Raw genomic sequence first — 20,836 nt, forward strand, 5'->3', positions numbered from 1 at the left:
CCTATTTCCCATCTTAAATTTACATAGGACATAAAATTAATAACTGCTTTCTGCCTCAGTGACCCTTCAAAATAACACTGAGCTCATGATCTTTCTCTTACAAGAAAGCCCAACCTACAATGTCAGTGCAAAAACATTCATATGCTAATAATTCAATTAATCTATTATATCTTAAGATCTCCATCTATTCTTTCACCAAAAAAAAGCAATGCTAATTATTTACATCACTTAATTTTGCTGCCATGAACTGCATAAAATGATAATTGGACTTGAAAGAGATTCCTTGAAATATGGTGAAAATACACGGGTTTATAGAAGTTACAAATCAGAATTTACAAGAAAAATTTAATGCTCTGATCTCACACCTGGTTTGAGAATTTCCATTGATGAGTGGTGTGTAAAATGGAGGAGAGAGACACTTTCTACATGGCCACAATCCAGCCATGAAACTGTTCCACATGCTGTCTTAGAAATCTCCTGACATGAAACAGGAATAGAGAAAAGGACCTGCAGCCGTTTAAGGCATCCAGCCCACCTCATCCCACTGCTCATTCAGCCCAACTCTCCCATGCTCCCTTCCATGCCCAAAAGATAATAATCTGAAGAAATATATCACTCAGAATTTCTAGCATGGAACAGTTGAAGTTAGTTTCTGTTTTGTGCAGGGCTGGTTCTGAGTAGCTGCTGAACAGCAAACAGCATCAAGAAAAATAAATATACTCTGAATGAAAGGAAAGAGCAGTAGGGAACCCCACTGGAGCTGAAACTCTGTATGTGTAACATACAGTGAAGAAATTTTAAACCTCATTCTTTACTGTAACTCCAAAGGATAGTTTCCAAATAGTTACCAAAATACAAAAACAAACAAAAATATATTTATTTTCCTATGGATTCTGAAGTAATTGGAAATTGTGTTAATTTTTAATAATTCAGATAAGGAAGTTTAGTTAGGAAGCAATAGTGAAAAATGTTAATAAATCCTGCATTTTAAATAGTCATATTCATCCACAATGTAGGTAGGGCTGGGTTTTACACAGAACAGTAGATCTTTCAGAAGCTTTCTGCAATTAAGTTTGGGATACCCTCACAGCAAAATGTACTGAGAAAGATGATACATGGATTTGGCTGGCTGAGAATCACTAGAATGCAACTTCCCAGGATTCCCAGAGAAGAGAGAGTTCTAGGGAACAGTATTCCTACATAACACATGTATAGTCACACAAAAATAATATCACCTTGCCTTTTGAAGAGATCTAATCAGCAAAACACTAATGAATTCAACTTCATTGGACTTTTCCTACTCACTTATCCTGGGTGTTCCATAAAAATTATGTAATTATCAAAATATTGTCCTGAAAAAAGTCACAATACAATAGAACCTATCTTACCAGAGATAAATCAAAGCCTATCTGAGCTCCTGCCATCTTGCACATCTTCTCATTCACCTGCCTGACAAGCCACTGGGAGTCTGAGTTCAAATAATTAATTTTAAATATTTCAGAGTCAGGGTCCCCAGAGTTCACTGGCTCCATGGGCCTGGAGCAGCCAGCCAAGAAAATCCTTCAGAACTTGCAGCCTCAAGAACTGTCTGAGCTTTGGAGGTTTGGAACAGTCTGATCCATGGACTGTTTCCAAAGCTGAGATTCAGAAATTCCTTTGGCAGAAAGTGCCACCATTTTGACTTTCCCTGTAAGTGACCAAGGAAATTTTGAATAATCAAAATTCATCATTAAACCTTTGGTCTCTCTTCTAGTTATAGAGGAAGACAAAATACTGGCTGATAAAAAGTCTTCATTATACTGAAATTTTTGTTGTGGGTTAAGGGACAATTGCCTCCTAATCCAACACAGAGGAGTGTCAAAACAACTGTTGATGTCCTGGTTTACAGATTAAGGACCTTAATTTTTCTAAGGAAGAGCCTACTGCTCAACTGACCTGCCTTATGCATCACACACAAAAATGAAATTTTTCAAATTTTTCTTTCAAAACTATTTCTATTTTTTTTAGAGACTATATTGTTTACTCATGAACAGGGAAAGTTTTACAATGAGAATTTTATTCACCCATTCATAAAAATTTCATGCCATTCGTAGCAGCAATAATACTGTAACACATGTGGAATGTACAGCTTCTCTCTATTCCTTTCACTACTGATTAATGGACTCCAATCCGTAAGAGTGAGGATCATGGTAAAGTTTGACCTCCAGCTAGTGTAAATCACAGGAACATACCTCAGGTTGGTATATACAGGTGCTGATTTCCATACCTTTAGCACACAATTCTATAGAGACACAGATTTGGACTCATCTTTTTATGTAAAAGAGGCTGACAGATAATTGGTGGAAAATTTTCTCTTTTTTGGTCACAATTTTCCTATGAAAGGAAGATCTACAAAATGCCCTTCTTATTACAGAACTGAAAAAATCATCAGTTTGATAATTGCACACTGTCTTCTTAAACCAACAAATATATGAAAACGATTCACACTAGAAAAAAAAAAATCAAGGCTGAGGAATAATTTCACAGTGTAACTTTGCAACAAGTCCCTGGAGAAAATTTCTCTTCCTTTTGTTCCCATCTGCAAAGCTATGTAATTGATTCCTAACTGCTGTGTTAATGCTCCTGATTCCTGACAGAATCCCTTTGGAAATACATTAAAGTAAGCAGGACTCTCTCCTGCTGCAACCCTTTGAAAGCTGGAATTTGGGATTCTGTGACATGCATCACATTTCAAGCAGTGGGCCACAGTGCAAGCATCTGTGCCAAAGGGCTGATAAATATTAATATAGAACAATAAAGCATACTGAATTATATATTGAAATAGAGAGCAAATCAGAAAATTGTTTTCTTTTATAATGAATGACATTCTCTTGCAAGTACAGTTACATTCCACCAAATAGAAATTAAATAAAAGCAAATAATATTTGCTATAGCGTGGTTTATTTATTTCTAATAATGGTTTGAATAATTTTAAATGACAACAGGCAAGTGTTTTTTAAGCAAAGGACTTGGTCTTCTGCAGGATCAAGAATTAGTTTGACTCTACCTGATCTTCCTATCTGTTTTGCTGTACACACACACTGACTAATAAGAGAAAAAGAATGAAGCAAAAAGGATTTGGTCCAGCTCCCAAATTCTACCCCAGTCAATACCCTAGTGACTGTTAGAGTTTTGCATGAAGGTTCACCTACCAGGACAGAGCCAGTGACATAAATAACCTCTCTTCAGCAGACAAGGAGAGAAATATGGAAAAAATGTGCTTTGGTTTTCACATATGGTGCCTCATTAACCTTAATTAAGGTTTTGTTGAGGGATCTTGAGCAGCTTGCACAAGGGATGTCTGCTCCTTGGGTTTTTTCTTTAAGCTTTAAGAAAGGAAGATTGTCTCTCACAAAGAGAAATATACTTATGAAATACAAATATTCACGATCTGATCCAATTTTATGAAACAGTACAGATAAAATACCCATGTTTTTATTGTTCCCAACAAGTCAAATAACTTTAAAGAAAAGCACTAGGATTACAATAAAGTAGATTCTCTGCTCTGTGGGAGAATGTATTATAAAAGAATAGAGATAGTGCTGCAGGCAATCTTGCCCCGATAAGGTAAGACAGGTGAACAGCATTAAAGGAAAAGGAGGGGGAATGCTGATTTGTATTGACAAATCACAGAAGAGTAAAAGGGCACACAGGTGTTATGCATAAGAGGAAAAAGGAATAAAAGGTTCTACTGGGGAATAATAAAGTGCTGGTGCTTGAAATCATTCTTGGTGTCAGTTGTGTGTCCTCCATCACTGTTTTTCATCGTTTAATGTGAAAAGTACCAACAAACCAATCCTAAACATTTTACAATTTGGGTGTATGTTCCCTTGTAAAAATATGAATTGTATTTATCACTTATTTTAAGCTTATAACTCTGATGACCCTAAAAATGATTCAACCTTGGCAGCCACACAATCTACTGCAAACCTCTCCTCTTCCACTATGGGCCATCACATTTCACAGCGAGACACCATTGTTGTATTCTGCACATTTCTGATCTTATTACACACTGGGTGGCAGTTCAGAAGGTTTTTGTTCAAACTGTCATTTGTGGGAATAACTTCATACAAAATTGTAAAGTTAAAAATAATTTTTAAATAGATTTGAATTTAACACATTAGATTATAAATATTAGTATACTTGCCAGAGAGTCAACTCCCTGCTTCTTGTTAGAATAACACTACTTGAAAAAAGACCCTGTGTTAAGCAGTGCTGCCTGGTCTGAAATTTTTCATATTCTTTATCTGCCTTAGAAATTTCTTTCTTTGTGGAAAAAGTCAGCTAATGTAATTTAGCTATTTCTGAGACTGCAGCAGAAACAAGAACAGTATTCTGCTGTGTCAACATATTAACATGATTTTTTGTGTTTAAACCCTGCAGTGCATCTGTAGTTTAAAGAAAAAAAAAAAAAAAAAGAAAAAGAAAAAAAAATAATTTGGAAGCAAACTAGCCGTGTTTGGGATTAAATGATAAATGGAAGACCTAGATATTGGGGGCCAAGGGAAGTGATGACAGATAGACATTTGAAAGTAAAATCTCTTCCTGAAAGGGATGGCAGACCCAGGCATGTGCCTCATTTGATATATGGAAATTGCAGATTAAGGACTTTGTGGTCAAGACAGTTGAAATTTTCCCTAAAAATTTGGTTCGGGTGTTTTGGATTTCATCCAGTTTGGGTTTTGGTCTGCTGGTTTTTCTTCTTTGCCTTTGTCAAGAACTCCTGCCTTATCATAAGGAATAAGGAAATTTTCTGAGTTTTGCTTCTAAGCCCTTCAGGTTCATTTCTTCAGTTTTGGGCTGTACAACTGAGGAACTGAGGAAATATAAGTTGAGACTCAGACATGTAGAAGATCTGGAGATTAAGTTACAGCTGATGGTTTGGGGAACCACAGCATGGGTATGTGTACACATTTGTTTGCATTTTTCAAATTTCACAGATACTCAACAGGAGAAACTTGAAGCTGGACACTTCAAATGCAGGACTCTTGAAATCAGTGGATGTTTAAGATCTTAAATCTTTCTCTGCCTCAGGTCTTTACTTGAAAATTTGGGATGAGAAGAGCATCTTTCTTCCCAGAGGACACTGTGAAGATAAACTCATCATTTATCTGTGAATCATCCTGGCTAATCCAGTCAAAAACACATGGAAACTCACATTTTTTCCCCCAGGAAGATTTTAATGGTATGATGTTGGTTATAAAGCCTAAACACAATCAAGAAAAAAATAATACTGACTGATATTGTTTGTGAAAGAAAAGTGTCCGTTTTGCATCCTAAAGCCCCAGGGCTCTGAGTAAAAGCAGCAGATATAATGATACATACTCATACACCAAGCAGGCAAATTTTGCTGCATACAAACATAACACTGGCTTTCCTCAAATTCTTTGGTTTTCCCTGGTGACATTTTCTGTTACATCCAAGAAGCTGCTGAACAGAGCACATATGCAGATAACACCAATGTTATTATTGTTTTATGTTTAGGAAAAGAATCTATATCTTGAATACTTTCAAAATAAAAATGACAGGCAGAAATATACTGACATCATCCCTGAGTTTGGGAAGAAATATCCTCTAGACACATGATAGCATATTTATCTACTATTGATTTTATGTTTTCTTCTGAGGCATTTAGTATTGACAATTGCTGGAGACAGGCTATCTGACTAAATGGATAATTAGCTCAATAATTTCCCTAGGTTTCCATGTGAACTGAGGATGCTATAGCAGCATCTGGACCTGATGAGCACATATGGAGAGAGCTGAAATGGAGTGATGGTTTAGATCACTCCTGCAATGAGACAATACTGCATTTAAGTAGGGGTGCTGAAAGCAGTCACCATTCTACTAGGAATAGAAAGAAAAGGAAGATTAATGTAAAATCTTGACATGGTACTTTTGCCTTTCCCTGTAATGACATCAATAAGCATCTTCAGTATTGATTTTTGCTTATTATTTAAATGGCCTAATACAAATACAGACATGAAGCCAGATAAATGCAGAGATCAGTATAACTGCAGCCAAGAGCCTTTATACCAGAAATTATACCAATTACTCCCCAGGCTGCCAAGCCTGACTAAACAGAATTCCAGACAGACTTCTGAATGCAGGGCTTTAAAAGCAGGATGATCCCTAATCGCTACTTAGTGTCATACCCTGCAAAAACTTCCTCAAGCCTTCTAACTAGCCTGTACCACTCAATATCCCCTCTTCCTCTGCAATGTCAGGCCAATACGAGTTGAAAGAGTGCCAGGGACACAGAAATGGTCTTTCCTTCTGAAATGGGACAGTGAAGTATCTTTTTCAAATACTCACAGATGAGTTGTTCTCAGTTTTGCAAAGGCTGCACAGTTCCTATCAAACACAAATGTCTAATTCATGCTTCTTGCTACAGTTCAGGGATTACCTCATAATTGCAAAAAAAACCAAAACAACAACAGCAAAAAAGCACGCTTTCCAGACTTACTTGTTCAGATGCAATCAGGCTGTTCCAGTGAAACTAAATCATGTGAAGTAGGAACTGTTTTACCACTAAATGGATAATCAAGCTAAAATATTTTACATACTTGAATATAAAAAATTAACTGTAAAATGCACACTTGGCAACAAAAACACGTTAGGGTTTTTTCTGGGAATAGACAGTACCTTTCTCTTGTCATATAATGCATGGTTATCCAACATCATCTTCCTTTCATGTGTTGCATACCTCCGTAAATCACGTCCAAATTGCTGTCAAAGATACAGCAAATATCAAACATATGCACAAACCAAAATTGTTATTCTTTGCACCTTCTAACACTGAACCAAATAATAAACTAAGGGAGTAAAAATTACCTCTATTAAAGGAATATAATCTGATGAAATCAATAATCTGAAAGGAAATATTTTGATAGGGAATCATCTATCATTTCAGTTGGTGTACTCTGGGAGTATTTGGGCACTGTATAAGAAAGTAAACCTGTGATGGGCTCCCACAGTCTGCAGGTGAATTAGCTCAACAGGGAGTAGGAGCTCAGTGAGGCAGAGAAAAATGAAGTCATTGCCTTCATCCAAAGGGCCTCACACTGTGTGTTTTTAGTGTAGACACCTATCTACAGTTGAGAGGAGGGCTTTTAAGTTGCCAAACACTTCCAGGATAAGAAAGGATGCCAAAGGCTGCAGAACTTAATCCAAAGTCCAAATAAATACATTTTGTTATCTCAAAAAAGTGACTGAAGTAACTCATAAGCTCAGCAGGAGAACACATCAATTTCAACAATTTTCCTGGTCTAAGCCATCCTGCTTCCAATTAACCTGAGCAGAACAGAGTGGCAAGGCACCAATACTGCTTCCAGCACATCAAAAAGATAATTCAGAGTAGGCTCAGGAACTCTCCATTGTACCATGTAAACAGTCCCTAAAAAATGAACATCAGAAGGCAAGCATGTAGAACAGATTGAAAAATATTTCTGTCGGGAGAGAGATTAATTATTTGAGTTTTGAATTTGCATTAGATAGAAATTTTTGTTTTGAAAATAGTGTACTATTTTATATTATGCCAGCTAACTAGTGTCTATTGTGAAAGTAGCTATCATTTCAAAATTTCTTATTAAAACATAAATCTAAATATATTTTATTCTAATTCAAAACTAACATTTAATTTAAAAATTTTTCCAGTTTTTTACAATTTAAAAGAGTCGATTAAAATGCCACTTAAACAAAACATTTGATCTAATCCAGAAAGAAAGATGTCAAATCATTTTCAATTTCCTACAGAATAAATTAAGTTCCAATTCAGAACATCTCTTCCTCAAATGTTTAATTTCCTGTAAAATTATATGATGGTTTCCAAATCATCTCTCAGTACTCAGTAACCATTTAAATTGCTTGTTAACAGTATCATGATGTAGAAAGACAACACAACTGACCAAAAACCTAGCTCTCCAGTTCATAAACCTAAACAGTAAGCTTCAAGGAAAATGGATCTTAACTTTCCTCGAGAGACATCCATAAATGTTATTGATGAATTCATCAGCTCCAACACACGACCAAAGTGGATGACAACATCAAATGTATTGTGTGGACATCAGGAATATTTTTGTTTAATCCATGAAATCTGAATAGTCCTGTCACAACAAAAACGTGTTTGCAATGCTAAGAAAACATACTGTTGTGGTTTCTTACCCTGGAGCCTGTCCAGCCCAACAGAGCATATGCATATTGCTCAAAGGGGGTGATGACCAGATCCACACGGATTGCCTTCCAGTCTTTGACTTCTGCCAGTTCCAGTTTTTTTGATGCGTTGCAAATGCTGTTGTCTACTCTTGGCTGATATAATTTTAAAATTGCAAAACACTTCTGAAAATGATCCATGGCATCAACTCTTCTGCTTGGCAGCTGTTCCTTTACAAATGTTGATTCAATGATATCACAGTAAAGGAGTAAGCCCTAAAGAGAAGATATTGTTCACATTGAATTGCTGAACTGGTTTTACTGTCATTCCAGAAATTCTAGACAGTTGTCTTTAAAATTTATGTGAAATATAATTTCAGTAAACAAGGAACTGTGCCAGGCCAAATCTGGGCTAAGGAGAGACATGAAACAGCTTCAGATTCTGGAGAAATAGTTGAGGAAAATCTGCACCGGTAGATGTCTGGCAGTAGTGAGATCCTGCCCTGTACTAAAAAGATAGTATTTGCAATTCCTCCTCTCCCTCCTTTTCTCCTAAACCTTTTTGTAGTCAATGTCAACTTTCTGAGTAAGGACTGTGTATTCCCACGTGGCAGACATCTAGAAAAAACGATTAATCCAATGCACAGTCTTGCTGACAGATTCCAAAGTGGAAGACTCCATTTGGACTGTATCTGTTGCATGAGATTTCCTTATGACAAGGTCTGGATTCTCCAGAGAGATGGAAAATCTCTGTCCATAACTTTTGCTCAGGGAGAATGCCCATTTCCTTAGGCCCTTGGATCACTTTTTTTTTTCTGCTTTGAAATCACTCAAATGTTGACACATTCTCCTTTTTCTGGGCTAGGGGCTTTTCGAAATTGTGATGTTGAACTGAGAAAGTCTGGAAGTGGTTTTATTTGATGGCTGTCAGTTGTCAACTACAATGGTGTTGTAGTTTAGGAATGGTTTTCTCCCATTTAGTAGCCCAGCTAAAACCACTCCTTTTGCGTCCCCCTACACCCCAACTGAAAACACAAAAGGTAAAGATCATGGGCTGAGATAAGAACAATTTCCTGGAAACAGCAATGAGGTAAGAAAACAAACAGTAATACAGTAATATTAATAATAAAAGGCATAAGACAAGGAAACTATTTACATGTAAAATACCAGGCCATCTCAAATACCACACTTTCTCCCACTGGAAGGAACACCCTTCTTCCAGGAAGAGAGAAAGTCTCTTTCCCCCATACCTGGCAATGTAGAAAGTGGTACTGAATAATATTAGGGTATGGCCACACCCCTTCCCTCTGATCTGGGCCAAAACCAGGATAAAAGGTCTCCAGATAAGACCCCTTAATGTCCCAGGTAACAATGAACCACTTTTTGGATGAATACCTCAGTATTAAAAACCAGATTTGGATTATTCTTTTATTTAGTGCAGGTGTGGTAACTTTACATGACAATATCTTAAATGCCTTAGAAAATACTTTACAGTAATCAAATTACTTTTATTACTTAGAGCTATAATTCTAGCTGAAATAAAAAGCATAACAAAAACACTTAAGATATGATTTCCTGAAGAGACACTGATATGTATTATAATATTTTTAGCCTCCAGCTTTTTGTCGATGATAGTTCCAAATTAACAATCCCAGTATTTTACTGGAAATCAGTTGGTTATTTTATGGGTCAATGAGGCAGCCTTTTTAACGATAACTGTTTTATTTGAATTGGCATTCTTTCACTTGTTTGGAATTTTCCCTGATTATGAAGATTTATTAAAAACTGATATGAGAAAACTCCTTACGTAGCTTCTTCTCTTGGGTTACCAGTTTCCAAGTCTGCTGATTTGAAAATGCTTAAATTTAGCAGGTGCTCTGTAACATCTATCTTTAAAACAGCAATTTTTTCTTAATTTTACCCCAATGTCACGAGGCACTGATGCTTGCTTGCTCTTTCCAAATATAGACTCAAAACAGCTGTTGAATGTTAATGCACAACTGCTTATTTTCCTGCTCTGTTTTGATGAAACTATTCTCCCTTAAGATTAATTTTGTTGTTTTTAATGTTAAGAAAAATAATAATAATATCATTTATCACTGACTATTGATGACTTCACACTTTGATTAAGCACCAATATTCTTCCCCTTTTCTATAAAAATCTGTTACTACTTAGCAGTACTTTGTCATCTTTTGCTTCAGTTTTCTTTTTGCTCTTGGAGATTTGGGACACTACATATTATATGTCAGAAGTCAGGATATCACCATTAAATAGGAGCCAAAGCCTGGGTCATATGAATTAGGATAGTGTTTCCAATTAACCTAGTATAATTAGACAGTGGACATCACCATCACCCCACTAAGTAAGGGTGAAATGGCACTTAGGTACATTTGAAAAAAGCACTGCCTGAAGAAGCAGTCAGCTATGAAGATTTCGTGTGAAGTTCTGGCCACTGCTAGCTGCAGAGCTGCAGCTTTCTCATTACTCTCTGTCAGGGAATCTGCAGTTCTTTGCACATTTCAGATTGATCCATACACCATAAAGTGCTTGTTGGTCTTGTTTATAAAATCAAGTTTTAAAGTGTGGGCATTTTAATTTCTCAAATTTACAACTACATCAAAACTAAATGTATTTTTTAGGACAGTTATGTTAAGACCCTCAACAATTTTCCATTTTTAGAATGACTGCACACTTTTACTTAAATATGCTGAATACTGGCACATCAGCAGCATTGATATTGGAGTAAATCCATGTTCAAACTGAAGAAAAGCATGACTTTTCAGAAAAATATTAAATCAATCACTGAAAAATCAATCAAATATGGTCACTAGCATTCTCAGTCATTTTTAATTAAATGGAATCCTATTCCATATTTTGTGTTACATGCTGTCATTATTCATAATTGTTGCTAGCTGGATTAATTCTATTAAAGTAGGATCATTTTATATCATCTGAAAATGTAATCCATTATGTTCTTCAGAAATGTACATGTTGTTGCTCTAAATTTCCTCCTGAGATAGTTTAATAAAGTGAAACTGGATTATTTTTTTCAGTGAACATCTTATATCTAATCAAAAATAGGACATAGCATGTTAATTTGAAAAAATCTCAGCCTGGATGAGACAGATGGAATTCTGTAAAGTGGAAGAGCTAAAGAAACTGATGCCTGGGAGAAGTCAGGCCTTTTAGTACAAGACGTCATTAGAAAATGGCATCAAAAGTTTGATCAGCAATGCAAAACTCAGCAGCTGCTGCCTAATCATGCAGCTGCCCTGGTCCCTTTTTCATCTTGAAGTTCCATGTGTTTTGGAACAATCTGTTTCTGAGCATGTCTGGGGCAGCCTGGCCTTGACAGCAATGGACAGATCAGCACTGGAATCCATGAATGAAGGTGTTCACCTCTCTGTGCCATGAGCATTTGCACTGCTGAGCAAGATGCAGACAGGGACTTCCATGTACCTACTCACACACATACAGCTATACAGTACACACCAGAAAGATCAGACATCTTAAGAAATGCCACTACTGCCTGGATCTTCATCTAGAACATAGCAGGAAATGGAACTGCCTACTTTATACAATAACCTCACAAGCAAGATAATCAGATTCAGCCCTATACTCCCTCTAAAGAAATTTAAGCCAAGATCTCTCATGTTCAGGTCTCTAACCACCTTGCAATAGTCTATTTTAGGTAAGAATTTCCTCGTCTGTGACAGAAAGAAGCAAAAAAAGTTCATAATTGCGAAGAAAGCTGAACCAATAGTTGTTCACAAAGGAGCTCTGCATCCTTATGCACTCTTTCATCTGAAACAAAAGGTTCTTTCCTCTGGCTCCTTAATCCTTTCTGTGTCTTGCCTTAGAAACAGGTTTTGTTGCTGGCAAAATCCAGCTGTCACTTAATAATGACTTTGTGGCTTTCCTGTGAACCCTATTTCCAAAAATCTGTTTCCAGCAAAAGAAGAAATATTACTTGCTCTTCACCATCCTCTTTAATGGGACATCAAGCCTTCCCCTTCATGATCACCTCAGCAAGGGGAAATATTAGAGTTTAAATCAAGCCATTAATATATTAAAATACGTTAATATATTAAAATAATATATAATCTATTAAATATATTTTAATCTATTATATCTATTATTATAAATATAACCTATTAAATAGGTTTAATATATTAAAATAATTTTAATATATTAAAATAGGTTAAACAGGGAGGTGTCTTCATTACTCATTTCCCTAAAGACAAAAGAAAAATGCATTATACTTGCGCAAATACAAAAGGAAAAATTGAAGGGTGCAGGAGTGCCTGTAGTAACACTATCTCTTCCATTGTTGAAAGTATGTATATAACAGGAACAGTGCTAAATATAGCTATATAGGTTTTCAGCAAAAAATGAAAGCATTTTTTCACAGTACATGAATGAAGCTACATTGCCACAGATGGCTCAGCCTGTTTGCCCACAGACTTTCAAGCTCTAACCCACAGAAGTAATTTCTTACTTTCTTTATGAGGCTTTTTGGAACCATTAAGACCATAACCTGTGTACTGCATCACAGCTTTTCCATTTTGCCACTCTACTTTGAAGACTTTCTGTTCTCTGTTCTTCAGCCTGTTTATCCCTGGTGATGCTGCATCAAAGAGCATGATGGTGCTGATTTAGCCACTTAATTTTCAGCAGCTCTCGATAGAAGGATCTTGTAACACTAAACTTTTCAGATAAGAAAAAGGCACTTTAAACTATTTAAAGCTGCGGTCCATAATTTAGAAGTTAAACATTGTGGAATCCTTCACTCAGAGCTGCCAAAAGGAAGTCAACATCATGACCTCTGTGTGTACATCGATTAATTTGGACTTAGAAGCAGTAGCACAAAAGTGGCAAGCTGTGAAGCAGACTATTGCAAAAAGTTAAAAAGTGCTTTATTTGAGGTTTTTTTCTGTCCTCCCCTCTCCCTTAGAAATCAAAGATAATAAAAAGGCAAGAGGTGTATAAATCCTCTCTTTCTTTTTTGCATTTTGATTTTCCTGGCAGCTTGTTTTTCAGCAGTGCCAGTAAAAGCCTGTATATTACAAAAGCCACAGTAGAGACGTCATGCAACTGTTAGTATAAACCACGAAAATCTGTAGGACAAACAGAACACAGGAAATAATTTTCCATAGCTTTAAACTATACCCAGCTTCTTTGGGTTTGGTTCCTATGGCCACTGCGCCTCTGACATGTTCTTCATGCTGGGATTTCTACAGGAATCCTAATATTTTTATCAAACTCTTGGCCACTCTTGACCTCCCATACTCTGCCTAATAGCCCCCTTAACAAGAAAATCAGTAAGAACAATTCATTTTCAATTTCTTTCCTCTCAATTCTTTTTAACAAAAGCAGCTCAAAGTGAACTGAAAAATTTCAGTACTTTTCAGACTTGTCAGATCACAGCCATTTTTCTCAGTTATGTAAGTGGAAAAGAAGGTCTGAAAGGCTGCACTCAGGGCAGGTTCTAGCCTTGGTCTGTTCTCACTTTTCCTTTCTGCTCTATTACAATAAACATGACTTTGGAAGGACCCATACATGGTTTCCTGGAGATTCAAGTGTGCATGAGACGGGAAAACAACACCTTCTAGGGAGAAAGGCAACTTTTCTCATAGTAAAGGGAATATAATAATCATGAAAGGACATATACATTAATAATAAAATGATAAAAATAGAGTATTTCCTCAGCACTCATTAATTGTCATGGCTTCATTGCTTTTGAGCAGTCTAGATAGTACCTGCTATCAATCTACACCAACACATACAGCTTCCACAGAGAAATGAGAAAAATCTAAAAAATTCATAATACTCTGTTAACACTTCAAAGACCGAAAATCAACTGGAAGATTAATTCAGCTAATATTGCATTTTACCAGGAAAGAAACAAGTTTGAGGCCCTTCCATTAAAGCCAGATGAAAGATTTTGACCACCTTGAAACAGATAACTTCATTCAGTCAAATAAGCTTTTGTGTGAATTTCTCATGTGCTAACCCATTATATGTTAATTAAAGTACACAGCTCAAGAATCAATTCAAAAGCATTCTCTGCAGCCTATCTGCACTCAAAGCTGACTTGACTTCAGCAGTGAGGCACTTGATGATTCATTTCAGAGTGCTGGCCTTTTACTTGTTGAAGTGTACTCCGTTTCTTTGAATAGTGTTGGTAGTAAATGTTGAAAAGTATCTCAGCTGGCTAGAAAGGTAGAAGACAAAAGTTTATTTTTCCCAGCTATATTTTTCTGACCCAGGAATATTTTAGCTACCTGCATCTGTTATAACTGAGACACTTCCAACTTTAAAGCTGCTGGAAACTGAAGAGCTGAGTAGAAAAAAAAAAAAAAAAACCAAAAACAAAACCAAAAAAAATCCATCTCTTAGATGAGTGATTTCTCTTTGAAATTACACAATCATCTAGCAGTTTGGGTTGGAAGAGACTTTGAAGATGTATGCATTCTTCCAAACACAGACGTCATGGGAAATTATGTCAATTTTTCAGTATTTCAATGGAAGCTGCTAATTAATGGAGTGAGACGTAGTCAGAATTTCAGAGCTTTGGTGCCTAAGCTTTCAGATTTGTTTACCTCACACCATGAGGTCACCCAAATCCACTACGCTTAAAGCTGGACCTCCCTGGAGCAACTTCCCCTGGGAAAACCTACTCCCATCCCAAGTAGAAATTAAACAGAGTTTTTTCAAAGTATAAGAACAACTTTCTCTGATACTCAAAACTCTACCTAGCTTCATTTCTTACCTCTGGCTAGCTGCATATTCTTAGGGTAAGATATTACAGAATGTGTGTGCACTTCTTCTATAACCTTCAACTTCAGCATTTGGAGTAGAGGATGCATCTAGAGCATCATGATTAATAACCAAATAGAGCCATATCCTGCTCAAAAATATTGCAGTCAGCTGTGAAAAGGAGTATGACATTCTTTAAGAGGTATACAGGCTTAATTCAGTGGAATTAGAACATGTCTCTTTTGGTCAAGTGCTCTTTAGTTCATACCTGCTTCTTCCATAAGTCAATAACTTTATGCAGAAGATCATCATCTTCTCTTGGTCCTGGATTGGTGATCAAAAAGTCTATGTCATGCCCAATATTCTTACCCCTAGAAAGAATAAATAACAAGGACATTAAAAGAGTTAAGTTCCTGTTGAATTTATCTCTCTTTTCAAAGCAAGTATTTTTGCCACATTAAAAAAAAAGTTTGCAGAGTAAAGTCATGGCAATTTTGCTTAAAACATAACCAAAATCTTTTATTTCTATTATGGGTTCTCTTAGTGTTCTTTATAAAATAATAATTACAACTTTTTAATCTATGTCCTCTGTTGAAAAAACTGGATACTACAGATCCATTTGCAGATGTTAAATCTCTCACTTTCTTCCCCTTAAGTCCCAGAAAATATTTCAGCCATCTTTGGATTTTAAAAAAGAGCATAATCAAAACACCATGTTACATATTATGAATCCAGTGCAGTAACAGCAGATAAACTTGCCAGTCAAACTACCACAGATTTAAATATTCTTTTTTTTGATGGACATTTGAATGTACAAAACTGTGATTATGAACATTTTTATTGTTTCTTTTAACAACAGATAGAAATCCTTTTACTATTTTGCATTTCTTTTAAATATAACAATGCTTTTTACAGAGATCGAGATAGATTTTTTTTTTTTTTGAGGACAGTTCATCCTTAATGTGACTAAAGCTTGTTCATTACACGCACTAAGGATTTCATAATTAAATTCATGCACACAAAATTTAATTGCCAATGTTCTTAACGAAAAATTATGTCATAACCTCTTGTTTTTCTCTGTTTAAGTCTAAGCATTCAGCTTGCCTTTCATCTACTTTCCAGAGGTGTTAAACCTAAATCTGATTAAGACATAGCTATCATTGGAAAAAAGGCAAAAGCATGTTACTGGAATGTTTCCCTTCAGAATTACAAAATGTTTGAGAACACATGAAAATTTATCTCACAGTGCAATTCATCTGAGTATTGCAGAACTAATACAAGGTTTTTATTTTGGTCTCAGCACTACAACAGGAACTGCATACACATTTACTGAGTGCAATCAGCCCAGCCTAAGGAGAAATGAGCAGAGGAGATATTTCTGCAATGAGAATAATTCTCCTTTATGGAGCTGGTGGAATAAGCACCCAAAATCTGGAATAGTGACACTTATGTATAGCACATTTCCAAATGTTTTTCATGTGTTTATGGGAAAAGTCTGCCCTTGCTGATGTTTACAAGGGTATGTGTTGTTATATCTCAGGAGGGTTTCAGTCAGCACTGTGTCAAGTATTCAGAGAACTTGTGAACTGCTATTCAAGCAATGAAAATAAAACTGTGTGACCCAAAAAAAATCTTCCTTTTTTATTTCATTAAATAACTTATTCTCTTAAAATAATGCCTAAAACTGAGCCTGGTTTCTTAAACTTGGAAATTTGTAGGAACAGAACTGATAAGCAGACTTGTCAACAGCCATTTGTGTGACAGGAAGTCATCTAACTGATGGGTAGTTGAACAGCATTAGCACAAAGTTGTAAGAAGATGAAAGTCTGGGGTTTGCATTTGACAAGCAGTCTAACTCACTATAATGCAACTATTGTGCCATGTCTGCAGCAAAGTCAAAATTGCTTAAACAGGTGGAAATGATTTCAAAAGACGTTTCAAACAAAGCATCAGTCTAGGCTTAGAAACTGAACAGCAATTCAAACTCAAAAAGTTAGAAAATATTTAGTATTCCATGTAACACTGAGTTATTTTGTAGGATGCCATTCATTATCTCTAAAATTACAATGATAATGCAAAGCACTTATGTAGCAGTTTTTACTAACATGTCTCAAAATATTTTTTCAAAGGAAAGGAATTTACTATTCCTATCTTAGAGTTGCAGAATGGCATAAGAATATTTGCTTAAAATTATTTTTTAAAGAAATCAAAGGAAGAAATTGAAAGCTGATGGAATTGGGAGCTGACTCCCAATGCTTTCTCAACGTGTACATATTTTAGGTTAACATCTAAAAAATCCTGTATCAGTCATGCCATAAAATCACAGGAATTCCAAGGTGCTTCATTGGCTGCCTATTTCCCAAAACAGAGAGTATTTGTATTTGTTGAAATGTTCTCAGAGGCTTTTTTTTTTAATATATATATATTAGAGATTAAATCTTTACTGTGCTGGAGCTGTAAGACAACCAGCACCTTAAAGAATAGAAATTGCAGCTTACCTTTTTTTCTAATAATTTATTCAAGCCTGAAGACAAAAAAAGACAGTGCACTATCAAATGTGTTCAATTACTGGCAGACTAAACTTGTATAAAGGTGGTAAATGTTTCTTAGCAGTCAATTAACTACCTTTGAGGTTGTTGGAATTATCTTTTTTTGCTGTTATTAGATTCTAAGTCATCAAATATAGCTATTATGACCAAAACTTAAAGATATGAATGTATGGCAAAGGATAATCATATTGTCTTAATCTACAATGGCAACACCTGCATGACTAGACATTTAATACTTACACATGTGCAGAATATTTTGAGATACTGTAATAGTACATATTGACTAAGCCACATCAATAGCATTTCTGATGAAATTATTTTAGGTAAGGAAAGATGACTGACATTTCCCTACTACTCACAAAACTTCACTTCTACACTATTGGAGGTGAAAAAATTACTTCTGACTTTAAAACCTTAAACACTATACTAGATTTGTCTTTGAGTTACTTAGGCTATTTGGTAATGGATGCCCATGATATTTGATTAACAGGCTATACTTCCCCAATTTCAAAGATTTGAACTTCGTTCAGAGTGAAATTATAACAGTTTTTGCAAATCCTTCTCAATCTCTTACATCACTTCTATGTGAAAACAGTTCTCCAGTTAAGCGGTTTACCTCAGATCTCTCCTTGTCAGCTAAATAACAAACAATTTGCCTGACTTTGGCATAAAAATAGAAAGGCAACAAGGAATTTTGGAACAGGAATCCAAGTTAGTACTATGCTTTCCAGAGTAGAGTCTAAAATACTGATTCTTCACAGCTGCCTTATAGTGTAATTTAATTGATTCTCAAAACCATCTTAGGAAGGGCACTGCGACATTCTCTTTGTGAAAGATGTCACTTAATATTCAGAAGAAGTAAAAGATTTTCAATAGCTGCTCTGAGAAACCATCAGAGATGGTATCCCACTGGTTCTGGAGTCTCAGAACCTGGAGACAAGCTGGAGAGCTGGTATTTGTATCTCTCAAAAAACAGAGATGGAAAATTTCCAAATAATTTTTTGGAGTTTGTTGTTGGTTTGGGATTTTTGATTTGGTTTCAGGGTTTTTTTGTGTTGTGACAGTCGCAGCATAGCCATGACTACCTTTACTAAGCAAATGCTATCTATTCCTTAAACAGAGAAAATTCTTGTTGGCATGATAGAATTAAATGTGTTGAATGAATTCCCATGTGTGTTAAATCCTTCAGTGTTTACACAAGCATTCTGAGCTTTACACATGAGATCACTGTCACAGATAATCAGAAACATAAATCATTTGCATGAAATCAAGCATATATATTTAAGAACCTAGTAGACTGACAATTAACAGGTGCTTATTTCCAATATCTGATCAACTATAATAAATCCTAAAGAAGCATAAATTTTGTGGGGTTCCTGGAATTCAGCAAAATATAATTAACTACATTATAGATCTTTAAATAATACACTAATTTATTTGTGAAATATATTTATTTGCAAAAAAATATAGCACAATTAATGGGGTAATGGGGTGCAAATAACAGTGAACATAAACAGATTTGGCATAGGAATTTCAGGCTTCTTTCTATGTGACTGAACTTTTTATTCCTGTCAATATTGTGGAAAATAATAATTGTGGAGGAAGACATAAACTCTCAAATACTGGGTGTTTGCTAATGTTCCAAGCTAATCTGTTTGATGAAACTGGATTGTTAATAAAACAGTATGACAATATTCAGGTGTTAATCAATATTTTAGCCATGACATTTGCAGCCTATACACTGAATAAAAAACCACCTCCATAGCCCCATAATATGTTATGGAGAGCGATTGCTATCAGGAAATACAGTGAAAAAAAATCAATCCTCAAGAATTGACATCAGGAATGTAGCCAATATTCACCATAAAACTGGAAAGATTTTTTTACTTATCTCTTTTCTGAGCATTATATTGTATGTGTTCTGATAGACAAAGCTAGGAAAATCAGTAAAAGTAATCTCAGACCAGTACAACGTGGAGTGGGCCTCAGACAGCATGTGGAGAGTCTGCACAGAATATCAGAGGATTTAACTCTCCCTTCCTTCCAGAGAGCTCAGATTAAAAGCAATCCAGCTGAAATTCATTTGTAAAGCAAGCTGGATCCTAGTTATGATACTGGAGGTTGGTATAAAATATTGACAAGACCTTTATTTGTTGAAAGAAATATTGGAATTCATTTTATGTTAAATTAAGCATCATCTTCTCTGAATTCTTCTTTTGGGAAATGGAGGGAGGACAGCTTCTAGACAGACATCCCCAACTGATTTGAAAATATGTAAGGACATTTGAAGATTTTCTTGAATATAGATGACTAATATGCATAAACATCTAAGAAGAACAAATGCAATTGCTGAAGTGATGATTGTGTGGCAATGGAAAAGGACTTAAATGTTGCAGAAGGTTACACACAGCTGAAGAAATTAAAATACTGTGATATAGCAAAATGATCCTTTGTTTGAGCAGGGAAGAGAACAATTGAATAAGTAGCAGAATAACTTACTTCAGAAACAGCAAACAAATAATTCATAAGTACCATAAAATGCATGTTCCTGAGCAGGAGCCCTAGTCGCCTTAGTGTGCATGCCCAGTAAAACATGTAATTGCAGCTCTAATGGAACATGCACACATATGTAAACACAGTGGAAACATTTCTTTCTGTCTGTTCTGATATCAAAGACACATTTTTACTCTGGGGAGGCATCCTCTGTGCTGGGTCTCATGTAACTCCCACTGTAACACAGGGTAGAATTATTGTTTGACATCAGTTGAGTTTGACTAAATAGAAGTGGCACAGGAATTCTATCTAATAACTGCAGTCCTGATTAAGTTGCTACAACCTATGTGCCTTTCAGGAAAAGGAACTTACATTTATATTCCAAATCCCAGGTAGTCTGCATGCCTGTGGATTTGCTTATTAAGCAGTCTTTGCTGAGATGTCGAACAGGGGATAGACAATTTTTTACAGCCAGATATTAAAATAATTCTGAGTTACTGTCAGTCAAACTATGAAGAACTACATATTTTCTTTGTATAAACCCTTTATAAAGAGAAAAAAACACTCTTTAAGCTTGAAGTACTGGAGTGTGACAGTGCTACAACTATTACACAGAAAGTAAAATCCTGGCTGCTTGACAGAAGAAGAATTCTACCAATTGCAAAATAGTTACAGAATGATTCTTGGCTCTGATACTACAGATTTTCAAAACCTTGTTACATACTGTCCCATCTCTAGATATAAATTACTAGTGATTTAATAAAATAAAAAAGCAGTGATCTACAAAGTAGACCAATAAGTACAATTCCGTGTATATATTGCCTAAAGAGAATTTACTGAATTC

General features: G+C 35.6%; 1 protein-coding gene across 2 annotated transcripts in view; it reads right to left on the reverse strand.

The window, feature by feature from the left end:
* Positions 1-20,836, reverse strand: part of DNTT (DNA nucleotidylexotransferase) — a 76,899-nt gene that overhangs the window by 13,991 nt on the left and 42,072 nt on the right. For both annotated transcript variants that reach the window (XM_066323798.1, XM_066323797.1), the window contains exons 8-10: positions 15,219-15,321; positions 8,203-8,466; positions 6,685-6,768 (exon numbers count right to left, since the gene is read on the reverse strand). In XM_066323798.1, coding sequence (XP_066179895.1) covers positions 6,685-6,768; positions 8,203-8,466; positions 15,219-15,321 — 451 coding nt within the window. The remainder of the gene's footprint in view (positions 1-6,684; positions 6,769-8,202; positions 8,467-15,218; positions 15,322-20,836) is intronic.

Source organism: Sylvia atricapilla, chromosome 8 (genome assembly GCF_009819655.1).
Source record: "Sylvia atricapilla isolate bSylAtr1 chromosome 8, bSylAtr1.pri, whole genome shotgun sequence".
Taxonomy (NCBI): Eukaryota; Metazoa; Chordata; class Aves; order Passeriformes; family Sylviidae; genus Sylvia; species Sylvia atricapilla.